Consider the following 19,976-nt stretch of genomic DNA (forward strand, 5'->3'; position numbering starts at 1 on the left):
TTAAGCCTTGTTTTCAGTTATCGGAGGACAAAATACAGTGAGCCCACACCATACACGGACTCGTTATAGGTGGCTTTCAGCTTATGCCCGGCAGTGAAAACAATTGCGCGTGCACCCATGGCACATGCACACAGCCATGCAGCAAGCCCAAACCTCATTCTGTCCAATGGGGCTTAAACATATGTGCTTTTTGCTTTACGCAGGGGGGTTCAGAACAGATCCCCACGTAAAGCGAGAGCGGACTGTACATAGTGTTATGACAGTGCTTTGTAATACTCAACATTTTTAATTGTCAAGCTGTCTCCTGCCTAACCAGCTGTTGCAAAAAAAAAATCTGTGTAGATATCTTTAACTTGCAAATGTTATTAAAATTATTTCACACTCTTAAAATGTTTTATGTTAGGTGGCAATAAATTGCAGACAACAGGAAGCAAAGTGGATGAATTAAAGGCAGTAGAAAATATCAAGACGACTCCTTCTGTTGCTACAGTGCAAACGCAGGAAGTTAAACAAGATACCACAACTGAACCTGTAACTCCTACAGCTCTTGCTGCTTTGCAGAGTGATGTCCAGCCAGTTGGTCATGATTATGTGGAAGAGGTATTAGTCTCAAAACTATATTCACTGAATCCAGAATTTTTTGTTCTTATTCAGGGAGAATATGAAATATTCTTCAATAGACATACGTCTGTTCAGTGCTATGCTTTACAAAATTTTAGTGGAGTGATAGGCAATCCAATGTTGATACCACTCCTGAAATAATGAAAATCACAGTTCTATCCTATTAAGTGTTTTAAAAGTTAAATCCCTCACTATGAATTGGTTCTAGAAATAAATTGGAAGTGTAATGCAATTAAAATTACCAGTCATAGTAAACAATGATCTAACTATAGCTTCCAGGCTGTTTTAAAAAGAAACTCCACATTCAGCAAATTGTAATAGTCACAGTGGAAGGTTACTAGAGCCAGGTGATCCCCAGTTTAGTAAGGCTTTCTCTAACAAAACAGCAGGAGTTGGTCTTCTAGCCATAAAGACTACATAAATCTCTAATAGCAAACCTGGATCAGTAAGTGCTGAGGGACTGCAAGATCAATAATTTAAGGGGAAATACATTCAAATACAGACTGGACATACTTGTGTAAACAAATCACTTATATATAGTACCAGGAGTGAGTTTCAGTTTGTTGTCATCCAGCCAGTTATCATGTCCTAACAATGATTCTAGATACTGAAGCTTCACCCATGTGAAGCCCCACCCAAGGTGGGGTATAAGAATAAAGTTTATTTATTTATTATTTTATTTCTGCAACTGGGCCAACAATAACAAGAATTCTGTAGCTTCATAGCTACTTGCTGTACTTTAAGTGACAAATGAACTCATAAAAGAGGTGCTTAGAGGTTTTTAAAACATGCGTAGATTACATGGGCATTCTTAAATATACCTAGATAATTCAGGATTTTACTAGATTAATTTAGTATTTTAAAGGGAACATAGAAACAAATAATCAAGAAGAGATATTTACTGTATATCTTTTCAAGACCAGTGTTGCATGTCCTTGTGTACCTTGTTCTAATAGAAATGTGTAATTGCTTTGTTTTAACAAATTGCTCCAAACTCTTCAGAGGTAGACCTTATAAAACTCACTACAGTATTACCATCTACCATTTTCTAAGGACTGTTAGTCCTTCCACTGTCACAGGCACATTTGGTGAGGACACAAGAGAGAACCTTTTTGGGTCTCCCAGGCCTGTTACAGACGGGCCATATAGTACGGGCGGAGTGCGTACTAGGGTTAAGAAGGGGCGGTGCTTCCGCACCCCCTAACCCTAGTGCGCGCTTTGCACTCACAAAATGGCAGCGGCCGTTCCACACAGCCGCCACCATGATGACGTCACGACTGCACTGCCTCTATACGGGGCAGCGCGGACGTGACGTTGTCGCTCCGCGCCAGGGCGCTTAGTGCGCCCTTAGCGCGGAGCAGGAAGGAGCTCCGTTTCGGAGCTCCTTCCTGGTTTGCGCCGCTGGGTGCAGCCTTCATACGGCTGCTCCCAGCGGCGCAAAGGAGAAAGGGGCCAAGCGGCCCCTTTCTCCTCCTCCCCGCCGCCGTGGGGTGTCCTTGGGGCTTGAAGCCCCAAGGACACCCCTTTCCAGGCTGCAGGGAAGCAGCCTTTTGCCGCTTCCCCGCAGCCCGGAAAGCGTCGGATCGGGGCCTCAGCGGCTGCGGGTCTAGCCGCTGAGGCCCCGATACACCGGGGAAAGGGGCGGGTGCAGACCCGCCCCAATCTGTGGAATTTCCTCTCTCAGGAGGCTTACTTGACCCACATTCTCCTTTCACTGGCTCTGGCTGCTAAGTGATTATGGCAGAAGGGACTTTTAAGGGGGTGAGCTATATAAAAGCACTTTTTAACTAAGGCGGGTTACACACCGCTATTAAAGTATGTGCAGAGCGCGTACTAGGGTTAGGGAGGTGCGGTGCTTCCGCCGCCATTTTTACATAGCGGACACTGTGCTTCCGCACGTGTCGCAGCGGCTATGACGCTGCGAGTGCGCCAGCGACGCTTCGAGGCGTCATAGCCGCGCCGTGAGAAGGAGCTCCATTTTGGAGCTCTCTTTTTCTCCGCGAGAGAGTCACGCGGTTTGGCTGCTGCGACTCCCTCGCGGAGCAAACAGCAGCGCCGGGAGGCCGCCGCAAAGCGGCGGTTTGTAACCCGCCTAAGTTTTTATTATTAGGTTTTTAGCTTTACTTTGTTTTTATCTGAATTATAAAACATCTGAGGTCTTGTGCCAGTAGACGAACAGGATATAAACTGAATAAATAATCCATAAAAAAGTGACTGGTCCAACTTCAATAACAAACAGTAGCAAAGGTGCGAATAATTTTTTCTGCCTCAGTGGTATATTTAAACCCATTTGAATTTTGCTATCACATATTAATATAGATTTCTTATTGTCATCTGAAAAATAGATAACAATTATGCACTTTATGTTAAAAGCATTCCATGTGACACATAGCTTCCTTACTAAATACTAATCAAAGATAGACGCTGGTGCATTATTCATTAGGTGGGGCTGGAACTAGCAATCGCTTATTGAACATTCTGATTAACAACAAAGTTACACCAATCTACATAAAAATGTAGCTTTCTGTCTCCTTGGTAATACCTGCATCTTGATACTGTTTTGTATTTGTTTAAATAAATAAATACTACTTAGGTTTCATACTGTAAGAGCTTTCCAACAGTATAAAGAAGATTGTTATCTATAGATAAATTCTTTGATTCCTGTTTCTGGAGCATAAAAGTTAAAGTGAAGGAACACAACTATGACTTCTTTGTCTAAGTTTTGTTTTAGTAACTTTGGGATTTTTTTTCTTCAATTGTTTGTTATTAAGCAAGATTTAATTAAAAACAACACCAGTGTTCTTATCCAAGTTTGAGTCAACTGTTACATTTAAACTTATTGAATGTCATTGCTGAAAGAACTCTCCTTCACAAAAATGCATTTCAGTACATTGTTTCAGTTGCATTGCTTCTTACAACCCTTCCTGTAGTTGGAGGATATCAGCTCTGGGCAGGACTTCACTGCTTGAGGGAAAGTTGTCCAAAGAGGCTTATAAATGCCATTATGGGTTTTAGTCCAATCCCATTGAATCATTGCTGCAACTAATGGTCTGGTAGGATTACCTGTCCCCACACATGACATTGTTGGCCCTCTTAACATGTTCCTTATGAAACTACCCTTGTAGGTGGGATTAACAGCATGCTGTCATTCTTTGAAGAGCTTCTTTCTTGCTTTGTTTGTGTTAGTGTTAGTGCTCATTCAATTATACAAAATAATCTGAAATCTTTCATCGCAATAAACTCCCATCTGATATGATGTTTGGTCCTGAGAATACCTTCAACAGTGCATCTATATATTAGGAACATAGAATAGATGAGTTTTCTTACCATTTTCTGCAATGCCTGAAACATTTGTCACATCCATGGACCAAGGGCAATGCCCAGGCCTTCTGTGATAATTGAACAGCTGCCATTTTATACACTGCTCAGTACCAAAAACACCTTCTAAATGACAGTGTAAGGTCCAAAACACACTGCAGAAATAATCCAGTTTGAGATCACTTCAACTGCCCTGGTTCAGTGCTAGGGAATCCTGGGAACTGTAGTTTATTGTGGCACCAGAGACAGAGAAGGCTTAAAATCTAACAAAACTACAGTTCCCAGAATTCCCTACCATTGAGCCAAATCAATGGGCAGTTAAAGAGATCTCAAACTGGATTATTTCTGCAGTGTGTTTTGGACCTAACACATCTGTGCCAAATAACCAAATCTTTAAACAAAACAAACTGTAATTTCTGTGTCATATTTTGTGCTTTTATCACAAATTGTTGGCTAATCTGGCCCACCAGCATATTCAGTTGTGTTCAGTGGTAATTTTATACTCTGTAATCCTTTTTCAAAGGTACGAAATGATGAAGGGAAAGTGATTCGTTTCCACTGTAAACTTTGTGAATGCAGCTTCAATGATCCTAATGCCAAGGAGATGCATCTCAAAGGAAGGCGGCATAGATTACAGTATAAGGTGAGTTAATTTCCTGGTAGTTGAGTAATTTCTGCAGTTTGTTTCTGAGCCTGAACTATGGTTAAGGTGTTGTATGTATGTATCTTTACTTAGCAAGACTTGAAAATGTAAAATCATGTGTTTAATACATTCTACGTTACCAAGATATGAATTTGCCTAATATCTGATGACGACTTAGATAACAGGTAAGTCCTGTTATCTTCAGTGGGGCTTGCTTCCTTAGGGTTGCCACCTTACATAATAGCTGCCACAGTACTACCCCATTGCCATCAGTGCCACCTAGATATCTCTGGGTTGCTATGTTTTTGCCTTTAATAGAGAAATAAGTTGGTATAAAGAGCATCAGTACCACTAGAAGATGGAGAAGTTCAGAAGTGACTGCACTCTACCCCAGCCCCACATATAAAAGGAGTTCTAGTTTTTTAAGGAGAGAATAATGTAGAAATTATCCTCTGTTCCAATTGGACCAAGCTTATTCCGCATCTTCTGTCAGAATCAAATCATGTTCAGAACTAGCTGTTTCATATAATAAGGGACATTTTTTTAAAGACTATTACTAATTCTCGGAATAATTTGTATTTCCCCCCACAAATACAGTATATAAAGGTTTAAGGACTTCATTCTCCCTGTTTTACTTTTAATTTTTTTTCTTCTTGTTCACATTAAAATGCAGGTTATATTAATAAATATTAAAATAAACAACATGCCTACATTGATTATCTTATCTTACCACCATGTACCGCCAAACAATGAATGCCATAGCTGCCTGCTCAGCATATAGAACTATTAACAGGTATTGCAAGAATATAAAAATATGAGAAGGAATTGTACTGTTTCTGTTTTTTTTCTCATATGTCTTGCATACACTGCAGTTCTTCATGCAAATAATTAGCTTTGCCATGAGAGCCATCACATTGTAGTAGTTTGAGTGTTGGATTGTAACTCTGGAAATCATGGTATGAATCTCCACTCAGCCATGGAAAATTACTGGATGACCTTGGGCAAGTTACACTGTTAGCCTCATAGGAAAGCAGAGGCAACCCCCCCCCCAAATAAATTCAGCCAGGAAAATCCCATGGTAGGCTCATCTTAGGGTTGCCATATGTCAGTAATGACATGAAGGCATAGAGCAACAATAACAAAAATCAAGAATAAGTACTAAAGAAAAATAAAATAAATAAATTTAAATCCTTAATTTTGAAACAGAAAAAAGTAAACCCAGACTTGCAAGTAGAAGTGAAGCCTAGCATCCGGGCAAGGAAAATACAAGAAGAAAAGATGAGAAAGCAGATGCAGAAAGAAGAATACTGGAGAAGGCGTGAGGAAGAGGAACGATGGAGAATGGAAATGAGGTAATATGTTAGGTTAACCCTTTTAGGTTCTTGTGAATCCTAACCATTGGTTGAAGTGTCTGTTTTTAAAGAAAGCATTGAACCATCCACACTCAGTGTATTCATCCAACAGCAGTGAGTCAAGTTATCCTATAGTCTCCCTTCTGGTTCAAATGTTTAATAAATTACATTTAAGAAATATCACTCAGCTACTGCAAATCTGATTCCCCAAAGTTCTTTTTCCTGTCCATTCTAAGATGAACCCATACTCCACCTAAAATATTACAAAGCAGTATTGGCTTCATAATATCCAAGCTTAAACTTTATCCTGTAGGTTAGTTCCACTTCAAGTTGCTTTATCATGACACATGGTAATGCTGTCATAGTGCAGACTTGGAAAAGTTGGATTTCTTGAATTTCTTATTCAGAATTTCTATTCTGGGGGTGGGGTGGCTTTAGGCTATGGAGTATATTAGACCTTTCCCATTACAAGTAAGCTACATTCCTGTGAATTTTAGTCATTGAAAACATTGATTCATTTTGCTTTTTATAGCAAACCTTTTATATCTAAGAATTCTTTTTTCAGAGTACACCTGCTGAATTCTCTAGGAAACATTCCATTTATTTTAATAGGTAGTGACTAAAGCTATAGCAGTCTGTTACAGAGTTTTAAAAAGTTTGTGGTTTCCAAAATTAACATTGACAGCAACTAATATACTGAACATACTGCAGTTCAAAATATTTGATATCAGCTGGAAGTCCAAAAATGTCACACAAAACATTGCTTTGTAGTGTTATGTAATGTGATTTGTAAGTGAATTGAATGAATGAATGAATAATACAAAATGACATTTTTGTTCATGTGTGCAGACGTTATGAGGAGGACATGTACTGGAGGAGGATGGAAGAGGAACAGCATCATTGGGATGACCGTCGTAGAATACCTGATGGAGGATATCCTCATGGGCCTCCAGGCCCTCTTGGACTTCTTGGTGTTAGGCCCGGAATGCCACCACAGCCACAGGGTCCAGCTGTGAGTAATCTTGAAGGAACACAAAGTGCTCCTTCCTCACCAAAATAGTTAGTGGCTAATAGCTACTGGTTGCACTGAAGCTTTTCTCACCTCTCCTCCAGATCTTTGTGCAAATGCTAACACATTCCAAAAGGTTTTCCTGCCTCCCAGATCCAGGTTTGGGTTTTTTTGGATGAGTGGGAGTGGGGGCAGGGAGAACTAGTCTTGTGATGGGCAGGACTGTCTCCCTTCAGTTCCACTGGAGCCTGTTGTTCTGCCAGGTTGAGGTGTTACTATATAAAATGTATTGAAGCATCAGTTGAAATACCTCAGCTGTAAGCTAATAGTCTTTCCATATTAAAGAGTACATACAGTGTACTCTCAAACATCTGTTGCTTCAGTAACACCTGAGAAGTGTAGACTTCTATTGTTTTGTGATAAGCAATGCTGATTTGTTGGATAGGTTCCACCAGTAAAATTGAACATTTGTTTAGCAAAGGGTTTTCTTTAGCTGCCAAAAAGTCAAATTTTAATTTTTCATTGGAAATGAAAAACATCTTATGGAATTGTTTTAGCATCTAAAATTTAAGTCTCAACTTGAACTCTTTTAAGCCAAAAGAAAAATGTATACATATTCTGCTTGCTACGTTCTTACTCTCCATTTTGTTGACTGTACAAGCATCAAAAGAACATCTGAGTGCCATCTACTCAAAACTTAGCAGCTGGCATGTTATCACTCCATTGTTGAGTAAAATATATTGCCTTTTAATTCTGTACTGAGTATGCTGCCATTAGTACTCTTCTTGGCTTTGATGGACCATTACTACTAATTTGTGATGAGAAACTCTAAATAGAATATCAACCTTTTCCAGCTAGAGGAAGATCCCAGTAAACTTTCCCCCAGTAAGCCTAAAAAGACTATGGCAAGCCTCCTACTTCTATTCTTGTTGAACCTAAAAGGAATTTGGGGGAAGAAGCCTCATTCTTGGGTTTTTTCTATTCCATCAGCCCTTCTAGAGGTTCCATTATTCATGTCAGCACCAACATCTTTCCTGTTGCCACATGGGCTGACCTCCTCAGTAACATTGATATTAGCACCTGCTAATTGCTCACTTGTTTCTTTTGCTACCAGGACCACCCATACTGTCCTCCTCGTCCCAATTTTGTATCAGACAAGAGAACGTAACTGTCTCCCCTCAGGCCTGTTTTCCTCATCTACCTTTATCACTTAGGTAGCAATCCCATATTCTTGTTGTGGTTCTCAGGACTTATGGCTCTGGCTACTTTGCCTACCTGTATTCAGAAAGCCAAGGTTGGGGCTTGATGTGGAGGGAACCACCTTGTGAATAGTGTTCCTACTCTACTTCATGGGACTGTTTTATTTGCCATGTTCTCAACATTGCTGGATGTTGTTGGATGTAAATCTATTTACATGTTGAATATTTGTAGGGCTTTAGATTTCTCATTAGACTGGGCACCTGATGTTTTGAGAAAAGGCATCCCAGATGCTGAGTTGATCTAGAGCTGTCATAAGACCCGAACAGACAGGACAAAATAAAGCTGCTTCAGGTCACTTTGTAGGTATGATGTTTAAATGACACACACATCTTAAGAGGCCAGAAGCCATGCCAAAGCATAGCTTTGGCACAACTTCTGGCCTCTTAAGATGTGTGTGTCATTTAAACAGCATACCTACAGATGGTATTTGACCCCTTCCAGATTAAGTAAAATATATAAAAACAACACAGGTATATGTTGGAGATGTAATGAGAAGGTTGGCTCTTTTTACCATATGTGGTGGACTTGCCCTAAGGTACAAACTTTCTGGTGTAGGATCAAGGAAATTATACAAAAGATATACCAAATTGAACTAAAGTTGGAGCCTGAGCTGTTTTTATTGAATATGGTGGATAGTAAAGAAATTAGACAATATCTAAAACCAATATTGTATTTGATAACTATTGCAAGAATGTCATTAGCTAAAGTCTGGAGAAACTCTGAAGTTCCCACAGTGGACACATGGCTTTGTAAATCATTGGAAATAGTAGAAATGGATAGAATAACTATGGCCTTAAAGGAAAAATATGAAGAGTCAAAAGAAATCTGGGACCCACTGTTAAAATATTGCAAAGACAGATGGAAGATATAATATAACACCTTAAGTAATCTCAATCTTATAATATTGTAATATAGCAGTAAGGATATGAAATAACGAAGGAAGCCTAATGTTTGGATGCAGTCTCAGTAGATGATTAAGAGCTAAAAAAAAGTACAAATGTTGATCATAGTTACAGATACATTATGTTTTTAGAGAGAAATAATTTTGATTAGCCGTTAAGAAGATATTTACTGAAATTGATCAAGGGGGGAGGGGGCGATTCAAAGGAATGTATATGAAAGATTATGAAAAAGCAATAATCTGTGGGTGTAATTGTTTTAAACTTTAATAAAGATTATTTAAAAAATAAATAAACAGCATACCTACAAAGTGACCCGAAGCAGCTTTATTTTGGTCTGTCTGTTTGGGCCCATAGTGAGCTCAGGGAACTGAGAGGGAAGGCACAGGAGCCTCAAGCTCTAGAAATATTCCCAAACAACATTCTGTGCATTTGCAGAGTGTGTGAACATTCAAGTGATCATTTGAGCATCCAGTTATAAAGTAAGCATCTTGGTTTTTTTTAATTGGAACCAAACTATGAAACCTTCCTAAAATCTAGTCTGTATTACTTTATTCACCTTCTAGAGCAGGGAGCTTGTTGTGTCCCCTCAAATCTTTTCCAATTTATGGTGACCCTAAACTGAACCTATCACTGAGTTTTCTTGGCAAGATTCTTCAGAGTGGATTTGCCATTGCCATCCTTTGAGGCTGAGAGATTGTGACTTGCCCAAGGTCAACCAATGCGTTTCCATGGCTGAGCAAGGATTCAAATCCTGGTCTCCCAGAGTTGTACCACAGTGCTCAAACCACTGTACCACACTGGCTAGGAAACTTGCCAGATGGTTACTAGATGGTTTTCAGCACCAGCCAGTTCTAGCTCTGCTTCTGTGTCTGAACTCAAACAGTAATAAAAGTAGTAATGGTAACCTAAGTAAGTCTAAGATTACTTAGTTAGTTAGGAGGCATAATAATCTAAGTAAAATAGCAAAAAAATAGAAAGAAGTAAAACACAAAACTATTTGAGAACATAACTGAATTTTAAAAACTTCAATATTTTTTGTAGCCTCTCCGTCGGCCAGATTCATCAGATGACCGTTATGTAATGACCAAACATGCTGCTATCTATCCAACTGAAGAGGAACTACAGGCAGTCCAAAAGATAGTTTCTATCACTGAGCGTGCACTGAAACTTGTGTCTGATAATATGAGTGACAATGAAAAAAACAAGAAGGAAGGAGATGATAAAAAAGAGGGCAGTAAAGACAGGTATATTTTCTTGCAATTGTATTATATCAGTCACCGTGTTTGGAAAGGGAGTAAGAAAAAAATGCAACCGTGCTGTCAGCTTTATTTCATGTCAGCCTCGTCAGTTACCTTTTTCTTTAATCTGAGTTTATCTTTGGAGCCTTTGGTTACTGTGCTCTTTAAAGTCTTTGCTTTGAAATCCTGATTTCTATGATCAAAGTAATGGATACCTTGGTACATATCCACTAGACTTCTCCAAAAGCCATAATCCCTACTATCAGCTGTCCTTTGGATACAACAAAAATGTATTTCAGTAATGCAGTATATTCAGCACTTCAGTTTGCTTTTCCTTGGCTAGCATTTATCTTCTTGCTAAAGGTTCAGAAGAGCTCAACCCAGAGCCCCACCTGATGTTAGATGTTTCTGTTAGCTCACTAAACCTGCCACTGCTACAAATGACTTAACTGGCTCTTTCCCCAAAAACTATGCTTTTGACATGGATGTAGAATTAGGTGGAAAGTTCAAGACAGAAAAAAGTACTTCATTACATTTCTTTACAGTTCTAGTAATAGAATCTAGAGTCATCTAGTTAAGATGGATATAGGAGATTCTCAGTGATAAAAAGAAGTAATTTCACACACTGCATAGATAAACTATGACATATACTACAGGGGATCGATCCCCCCTCCTGCATAAGGGAAATACTGAGTATGTTTGAGCACCTCTTCTGATGCACAGCTTCAGAGTAAACTGAAAGCCGCATATGGTGTGCCCGCGTATGATGTGAGCGCACTGCACTTTCAGATGTAGTGATGGCCACTAATATGAACAGATTTAGAAGGAAATTAGGAAAAAGTCATGGTGGATGAGGGTATTCATGATCAGCATGGCTATATACTGCATGCATATCTGAGGCAGTTTGCCAGTTGTTGGGGAGCAAAAGTTAGATGATGTGGTGATGCTTATATCCTGCTTGTTGGGCTTTCCTTCAGCTTCTGGTTGTCCACTGTTAGTTAGAATCAGAATGCTCAGTGAGGTGGACCTTTGGTCTGATCTTGTAGGCCTCTTATGCTCTGAATAGTGCCAGAATCTGCACTGAAATATATGTACAGAAGCACACAGGACTTCCCCCTGCCCCTGATAATTTTCTTAGAATGATAATTACAGTTTTAAATACCTGTTTGTCACAGAGGTGTATTTTTTTTCTACAGAGCTTTGAAAGGAGTGTTACGAGTTGGAGTATTGGCTAAGGGATTGCTTCTCCAAGGGGATCGAAATGTCAACCTTGTCTTGCTTTGTGCTGAGAAACCTACTAAGACGTTACTGAGTCGCATTGCTGAAAATCTGCCCAAGCAACTTTCTGTATGTATGGCCTTGAACTTTGATCTATATTTCTTGTAAAGATTTAAACAGGGTTCTGCCAAACTTTCTGAATACCCTAATTTACTTAAAAGTATGTGGATTAGAGATGAACTACTTTTTGAATGCAAGCGGGAGATTTGCAGCATAATAACTTCAGCGTTTCCCCAGCTTTGAACAGGAGTGCTTTTATTCAGCCAGCTTGGGATAGGGGAGATGTAGTGCTCTTTGAGGCAGCATGAGGAATAGCAAACACATTTTCTTTTCAGATTTTCTGAAATCTTCCACACTGCTAAAGGACTCAGGTTTAATGTTGCATTTTATTCCAAAACTAAGCATTTTACCGCTGTGTAACATGGTGGGGAAGTGCTAGGTTCTGGAGGCTAGGGAGGGGAATTAGGATTGTTGCTTTTTTCTTAATCCACGTATGAGTGCCTACTCCGCATCACGTGGGAAGGAGGAGGTTTTAACTTTATAATGCTTATTTGCTTAATCCTTCCCTTTCTCATAATGATAAATTCCAGAGTCTCAAACTCAGACATTTGAAGGAAGTGTGAACCCTTGTACACACTTCCAGGGGATTGATAATTGATCAAAGTCTTGTGTATGAATGGACATTGACCTCAATTTTACATTTAGCAGTTGTTAAATTTGAAGTGGATTGACTTTGAAAATATATATTGATGCAACAGAAATTCCTGCTTCAGAACTAATTCAAATTTTCTGTAAGGATTATGGTGATGGTCTTTTGTATTAAATAAAACAAAAACCATACAAACATTCTATGAAGTCTGTAACACTGAATACATTTATTGTGGGTTTATGTTTTGTGGGGTAAGACCAGATGACACTCCATAGGAAATCAGCAATTGGATCTCTCACATAATTTTATTCTAAAAGGAGCTGCTGTGGCCCCCAGTTTGATTGGGGGGGGGGGGTCCTACTCATTCTTGCTCCCTGTGCCATGGCCTTGATCTGTACTTCATTTTTTTCTATACCATTCCTTTGTTATTCATATTAGGAAGATACAATATCTCTAGCTCTCTATCTCTGTCTGCTTACCCCTCCAAAACTATAGCAGTCCACATTGTTTATACAATTTGGATCAGGAAATCCTTCAGTACAAAGAGATCTAAAACCCTGAATCCAAATGAGGGTACTACGTTTGGAAGAAATAAATTATACATTTGGTGCTTAGAGTCTGTTTCATCATACAGATGTGGTGTCAGATACATAAGTATCAGTGGAGAAGGGGTCAGAAGGTGAGGAAGGAACAACATAGCAAGAACAGAATATACCGCAGTTGTTTTTCACTCCTACCCTGAGCCTGTATTAATTCAAGATTCAGTCAGGAATGTGTCCACTGCACTTGAAGGCAGAAGTCATAAAGTACTATTGGATTTCTATCTACTAGTGTTAAAGGACTGTTCTCTTATGTTTGTGAAACATTTAATAGATGCTTAATATTTTCCCTTATTTAGGTAATAGGTCCTGAGAAATATGACATAAAGTGTGCTGTACAAGAAGCAGCAATCGTCTTGAATTCATGTGTGGAACCAAAAATGCAAGTGACTATCACACTGACATCACCAGTGATTCGAGAAGAGAACATGAGGGATGGAGGTTCGAATTCTGTTAAAAGATGTTCTATTTCAGTTGAATTGAGCATTCCTTCTGTTCTAAAATGGCATAAAGTCCTGGAAGGCAACATGCTGGCATATCATATAGACCTAATAAAAATTCAGTCATCAACCCAGTCTTGCAACAGTATATTTTCCCAATACCTTTATTTCTTATTTTAGACTCATGCACTACAATCAACAACCTCAGATTTCTGGAAAAGATTTAAGTATAAAAAAAAACCCTAATAAAAGAAATGTAAATATTTAGTGGTGAGCGATCATAAAGATATGCTCCTTCCTTAAGAGGAAATTGCATCAGGCACTCATATCATATGTCTGAAACTGGATCAGTCTTTGCATCACCTGTTTGGATTCACTTGATATAATTACCTTAATCAGTTTTCAAGTTCCAAGTGATTCTGTCTGCTTGGAGTAAAATGTTCATTTTCTCAGTTTTTTGAGGTTGGATTCTGGTCTGGAGCACAACACACATAGCTCCTGGTATTGATGGGAGTAGTATACTGAATAGTACACATGCAGTGTGTGTTATAGCAAAGAGATAGCTGAGGGCAGTTGAAGCAGAAGTTGGAGGTTTAAAACCAATATGTATTTATTGTGTGTGCAGTCGTACTGATGCCAGCAGTGTTGCTTTAGGATCTCTTTTGTAATACTTTTGAAAGCTACACACGTATTAAGCCAGCAAGCATGATATTTTAATGTCTGCAATATGTTGGCTCTATTTATGGGTCAGATAAATTGAACTTTGTTTTCTTTCATGTGTTTGCAAGAAGGTTATTTTGATAGATGCACCGTTATGTTGCTGGTCTAGAATGAGCATGGGATGTAAAACGTTGCTAAAGTTGCTGGTAGTGATAAAAAGGCGAGAAACTGTGTGTGTGTGCATGTGTGCACACGCGTGCACATATGTGTGTTTGTATATATATACATACAGCCATAGAATGAATTCTCAGAATTATGCCTTTGGTGGCTGAGCAATTGCTTGGATTTTGTTTACAGTTAATTGTATAATTAACTTTGAAGCAAACTTTGTCAAAAGGTTTCTGTTTAAAAGAAAACAAAGCTTTAAGATAAGGTTAAGGGAATAAGATAATTTCTTCATGGGATTTATTGCTCTGTGCGCACTAGATGTTTGCCTTTATATTAGGCTTTGAAGTCTGATATGTAATACATTTACTTTGCATTAGTTGCCCAAAGTTTAGTGTATTAATGTTGTTCCACTGAAGAATGGACTTGGATTTGGTTATACAAAGCTTTTTAAGATTTGGCAGACAAAAAAGAAATATTAACAGAAAATTGCACATTAGTTACATTAAAAATCATGCTTGGTGTTTTTTCATTGTAGCAAAACCAATTAATTTTGTCATCATTGGAGTGCCTGAACTCTGACAAAATTGTCCTCTCTCTTCAAAAGAAAACAAAGCTCTATTTTTGTCTGACCCAAACTTGATTAGAGTTACTGTTCTAAGTTTGATTCACTTGCTAAGTATTACATTGAGGGAAGCAAAGCTTTTATTTCAAATAATTTCCTCAAGACACTGAGCAGATTAAAGTAATATGCCAAAATGTTTGCCTATGGAATGTGTGATGCTGAACTGCAGATTTGCAGTTAACAAGGCTTTATAATCATTTATTGCCAAAAGGGTAAAATGGCTCTTAATTTTAAGAAAACAACAGTGGCTCTTATTACAACTCACAGTGCTCGGTGTCTTAACTTGGTTGATGGAATCTTAGCTGGCTTTTGGGAATTGACTTCAAGTGGCAAGGAAGGCTTTGCTGACAAACCTAATTTTAAGTAAACATATTTTCATTCCTCAGTAGAGTTAAATGACATCATAGTCCTGTGTAATCATGTTTGCTTACACACTGAATAACAGTGTTTACAAACAAGGGATGGGAAAACAAGAAGGTAAACACAAAACTGTGTTAACTGTGTAGGAATTTTGCCTTACAGTTTTGTGCACTGAACTGTAAATTTTACTGAATTTATTTTGGCTATAACAGTAAAGCTATTCTAACTGGTGCTGTGGAATGTGTTTCTTCAGCAAAATGTATCTCTGTATATGTTTTTTATCCGTAGCTTATTAGCCCCGGTCCAAAGCCTTCTAACAGAGACAATTGAATCCTGTCAGGGATGCTGCCAAGACATCGGAAGGATTTTTGACCAAGGTTTTCTAAAGCTCACTGTCACACCTGCCATATTTGAACAAAGTGGGGGTTTGGTTGCATAGTCCTAGCATTTACTGTTTCTTTTGTGTTTTGTCTTTTTTTCTTCTTGTCTTTGTCTCTTTTTCTCTAGAATTAAGCAGTGTTCACACTAGGTTTGAAATAGTTGACTGGGTAAAATTGAATTCGTACCTGGAATTTAAAGAGCATGGCATACCTTTTCACTCTTTAGTAATGAAATAGTGTGGACACAGCATGTTTCATTGGAGATTAACCCCTTATATTTAGAATGCAAGGGAAAATAATCTGTTGTTTTTTTAAAATAAAAAACCCTATGGTGTAGCTAACAAGCCATTATGATTTGATTTGTTTATTTAGGACTAGTTTTAAGGGGTTAATCAACTTGGAGTCTTATAAATAGATGCAAAAATCCACATATATCTGAGCTTCTTTAATGGATATCCAGCCCAGACATCTTCCTAGTTTCTATAGCTGCTTTGGCATCTTCTGTTGGCTTCAGGTTTCAAGATTGATTCATAATGGATATGATCCATCTACTGAGGTCAATGGCAAACCAGTCATTAATTTTAATGGAACTGACTCATATGTGCAATTTTGTGAATAATATATGGGTCACTCTTGATTATTTTTTAAATAAAACTAAGTGATAGAGAATCTGGAGTCATTAAAACTGTCGGTTTGCACCTATATTTATGGTAGTATAAATAGTTGGCATGAGACAAAGAATTTTCCTCCCATAAGCTACATTACATAGAATAAAACCTTCATATTTTATTATTGCTATTAACTCTACATGCATTAATTATCAAATCATGCTGCCGACTTTGGCCTCAGTTGAACCCTTTTCGCTTAAATGTTGTTCACTTTTCACCTGATATATCTATAATCTAATTGTCTTCTTTCATTTGCTTTTAAAACTCTTGACTGGTGTGACTCATCTTTTTGCTGTATCGGTATAAGCATATAAAAAATCACCATGTGAAAAACATATGTAAATCCCATCGGTAAAACATTTTTATAAGATTCATAAATCCCACTGATGAAATACTCATAAAGTGAATTTCCTGTGATAGGTGAACAAGATCGACATAGCAATGGAAAAATATGGTTCACAGATCAAGTATGACATGGATTCAGGCTGATGTATTTTTCTTGAACTGCTTCTCTTCACTGATAGATAACCTTCCAGCCTGATCTGTTCATTCTTTGGCTTGTGTTTTTTTCTGAATTGGTGTTTTTCATGAGTCTTTGATTGGCTGTGGCTAATATGTTTCCTTACATTACAATACATTTTAATGTTCACTCCCATCTATTGAATAAGTCAGATCAAATTTTATTATATTCCTATTTATTCTAACAGCAGATTTACTAAAAGTATCCTCTGCCAATGTTCACCAATTATAGAATCAGAACCAGTTAAATTCAACAGTAAATTGTATACCCACACCATATTTAGATGCAGTCAGTATAACTGACAAAATATATGTCAGAAAATGTTGATTCACCAGATGCAGTGGCTTTTCTTTTTCTACACTGCTGTTCCTTCTGTTGTTCATAGTTCTGGATTTTCCTTTATTTCTTCTCTTACTGAGACCACTTTTTCTAGTTTTTCTTCTTCTATCCTTCTGGATGAAATTGGGATGGATATACATGGCATGCACATAGATGCAGTAGTAGTCTAGAGAATAAGAAATATGAAAATGTACAGGCACTCCTTACTTGAAATTTACATAGTATTTTGCTTTCCTTCAGAATTCATAACATCCAAAAAATCTGGCCTGGTTTTATAAATATATCTTTATCTTACCTTATTGTGAGGTATACTAGTACATTGTGGGTTCTGAGTGCCCAGGAAGAATTTTGACATGTTAGGATTTTTATTTAAGGTAGTATGTGGCCATTTTAAGTTGTTCTAACAAACACAGGGCACAATCCAGTGGGAAATTCTCCTGCACAAGTTTCATTAAAATGAATAGGGGCTGATTTTTTTTTAAAACCTATTTATTTCAGTGGGGCTTGCAGAGGAGAGTGTCACAATAGATTTTGCTCATAGTTTGTTGTGACCTTCGCTTCATTCAAGTGGATTTTTGTGTTCCTTCTGTCTTGTGTTTTCTGTGCTGGTGCACTGTGTCCAACCATTCTTCCTTAAACTTTTTAGGGGAAATTTCTTTTTTCCAGAGGATGTTTTCGACAAATAGACAAACACAAAAATAAGATTAAGAGCTAACCTTTTGTTATGCTCTTGATTGCCTTTCATATTTGGCTCAATGATTTTATACACATTGAGGGATATATCTCAACATTAATTCATGGGAGACAGGGAATACAATATAAATGGCATGTGTGACATGGAAGCTATTTTAAGGAAGTGTCTTGCTCACCTGGTCAAACACCCATTCCTCACTGCATTTTGCCAATTCAATCCATTTTAGATGTAACCTCGGGTATGGTGAAAGACCCACCGGACGTCTTGGACAGGCAAAAATGCCTTGACGCTCTGGCTGCTCTACGCCACGCTAAGTGGTTCCAGGTTCGGAACATCATTTTACTTTCTTCTTGTAGCCTTATGAGAGAGAGTAGTTTCAGTTGTTCAGTTGGATGTTGAACTATGTGGGGGGGAATCAAGGTTGCCCATAGTAAATACATATGTGCACATAAATAAATTAAATAACTAGGGGGCAAATCAATTCATCTTGGAAGACCTCTTTAGAAGAACTGCTTAATGCAGTTCTTGCCAATTTGACAACAATTTTTTTCTGGCCATTGAGATAGCAAAATTAAAAGTTTAACTTACTTTGGGGGAATCGTATGTTTTTGTATTTGTAATGTGTTCCATAAGGCTGCAGAGTAACTTTGCTTTAAATAACAGAATGCGTGTTTAAAGCTTTGTGTTCTAGTTGTAAGACTTTTACCCTTTATTTCTTTAAGCTCATTAAGTGTAGGGAATGAAAGGTGAGAAACTGTTTGGTTCAGTGACTTTGCATTCCAGCAAAGGCACAAGAAAGCAACCAAACAGATTCCCATAGCCTTTCAGTCTCTCTACTTGTTAGCTCTTTACTTTTGTATTTCTATTATAGGAAGATATTGTATTTGTTGTTACAAGTGAACTATAGGTCAAAGTGTGCAGGATTTCAAGGGATATTAGTAACCTGTGCACCTTGACTTGTTAAGTTACTAACCTTGGCATAAAATGCTTCTGTAAATGGCAGCTCCTGGAATGTTATCAAGTGGTTTCTTTCATTTCTTTATCTGAGCTTCCATTGAACAGTGGCGTTTTAGCTTTTCTAAGAGGCCTCTTCTTTGATTCTGCCAGGATTGATTAACTTGATTTTGTATTGCTCTCAAGGCTAGAGCTAATGGTCTGCAGTCCTGTGTCATTATCATACGTATTCTTCGTGATCTCTGTCAGCGAGTTCCCACTTGGTCTGACTTTCCAAGCTGGGTAAGTACTGCTTTTAAAGCTATGAGCAAATTGTTAAAAGTGAAGCTTCAAATCACCTTAAATTCTTCTCTGAGTCTGTTCATTTGTCTTCAGAAGTGACAGTACCTATAACAGCAAGACAAAGCAAAACTTTTCTAAACATATTTTTTCTTTAAAAAATTGTTTGTGTCTTTGTATGTGTGAGAGAGAAGGCTTCCAAGAATTACATATTAAATATTGTGGGCCCTTGGTATCTGCTGAGGTTTGGTTCCAGGACCCCACTTAACCTCTATGTATAGCAAAATCCATGGATGCTCAAATCCCATTATATACCATGGTGCCCCTTATATAAAATAGCATAAACAAAGGTTTTGGGGGATTTTTTTAAAGCCATGGATGTGGATGCAAAATGGTGGATATGGAGGGCCGATTGTATACCAGAATGTCACTTTACTTTTGGGAATGTGTGACTTAACACATAAGTGACTGTCAGGCTGCTGTTATGGTGTGCTTCTTAGTGTCAAACCATTAAAATTGGAAATGCTGAGGAAATGACAGCATAAAACAGGTTTAGCATTGTTTGTGAGGTTGCTTCCAAGAAGACCCTACTGTCTGCATAGCACATTATTTTCCCTCTTGTCAGTACCTTCACATGTGTCATAAAAATAGATGTGGGAGATATTTTGCCATTCATGTCTGTATAGTGTAAAATTTGAGAGGCTCCATTTAGGCTTCTACAGAAGTACCGCATGTGTGCCTGGACATATGTAGCCATATTGTTCAGGTACCCATTCACACAACAGCCTTTTTCACCCCTAACAAGATGATTCTGAAGATCTAAAGTCGGAGGCTTTCATGGCCAACATCCATAGTTTTTTGTGGGTTTTTCTGGCTATGTGACCATGTTCTAGAAGAGTTTATTCCTGACGTTTTGCCAGCATTTTCAGAGAATGCTTGTCTGGCATCTGTAGCTGGCATCTTCAGAGAATGCTTGTCTGGCATCTGTAGCTGGCATCTTCAGAGAATGCTTGTCTGGAAAGA

General features: G+C 38.2%; 1 protein-coding gene and 1 long non-coding RNA gene across 5 annotated transcripts in view; one reads left to right on the forward strand and one right to left on the reverse strand.

Moving 5' to 3' along the window:
• The window catches only part of ZFR (zinc finger RNA binding protein), a 53,807-nt gene that overhangs the window by 28,231 nt on the left and 5,600 nt on the right, over positions 1 to 19,976 (forward strand). For 3 of the 4 annotated variants that reach the window (XM_089496856.1, XM_089496865.1, XM_089496874.1), the window contains 9 exons: positions 404 to 600; positions 4,463 to 4,582; positions 5,789 to 5,934; positions 6,784 to 6,946; positions 10,147 to 10,349; positions 11,540 to 11,690; positions 13,169 to 13,310; positions 17,947 to 18,044; positions 18,861 to 18,956. In XM_089496856.1, the coding sequence (XP_089352982.1) occupies positions 404 to 600; positions 4,463 to 4,582; positions 5,789 to 5,934; positions 6,784 to 6,946; positions 10,147 to 10,349; positions 11,540 to 11,690; positions 13,169 to 13,310; positions 17,947 to 18,044; positions 18,861 to 18,956 (1,316 nt within the window). Of the gene's footprint in view, positions 1 to 403; positions 601 to 4,462; positions 4,583 to 5,788; positions 5,935 to 6,783; positions 6,947 to 10,146; positions 10,350 to 11,539; positions 11,691 to 13,168; positions 13,311 to 17,946; positions 18,045 to 18,860; positions 18,957 to 19,976 lie in introns of those variants that run through there. The other variant, XM_089496880.1, reaches the window with a different exon arrangement.
• LOC149324135 (uncharacterized) lies at positions 16,237 to 18,862 on the reverse strand. The gene is made up of 3 exons (XR_016277857.1): positions 18,694 to 18,862; positions 17,896 to 18,077; positions 16,237 to 16,459 (listed from the first exon to the last, which is right to left on the reverse strand). It is a non-coding gene; the product is annotated as an uncharacterized LOC149324135 (long non-coding RNA).

The sequence above is a fragment of the Sceloporus occidentalis genome, unplaced genomic scaffold, assembly GCF_023333645.1.
Source record: "Sceloporus occidentalis isolate IW3139 unplaced genomic scaffold, rSceOcc1.0.p SCAF_1, whole genome shotgun sequence".
NCBI classification, from domain to species: Eukaryota; Metazoa; Chordata; class Lepidosauria; order Squamata; family Phrynosomatidae; genus Sceloporus; species Sceloporus occidentalis.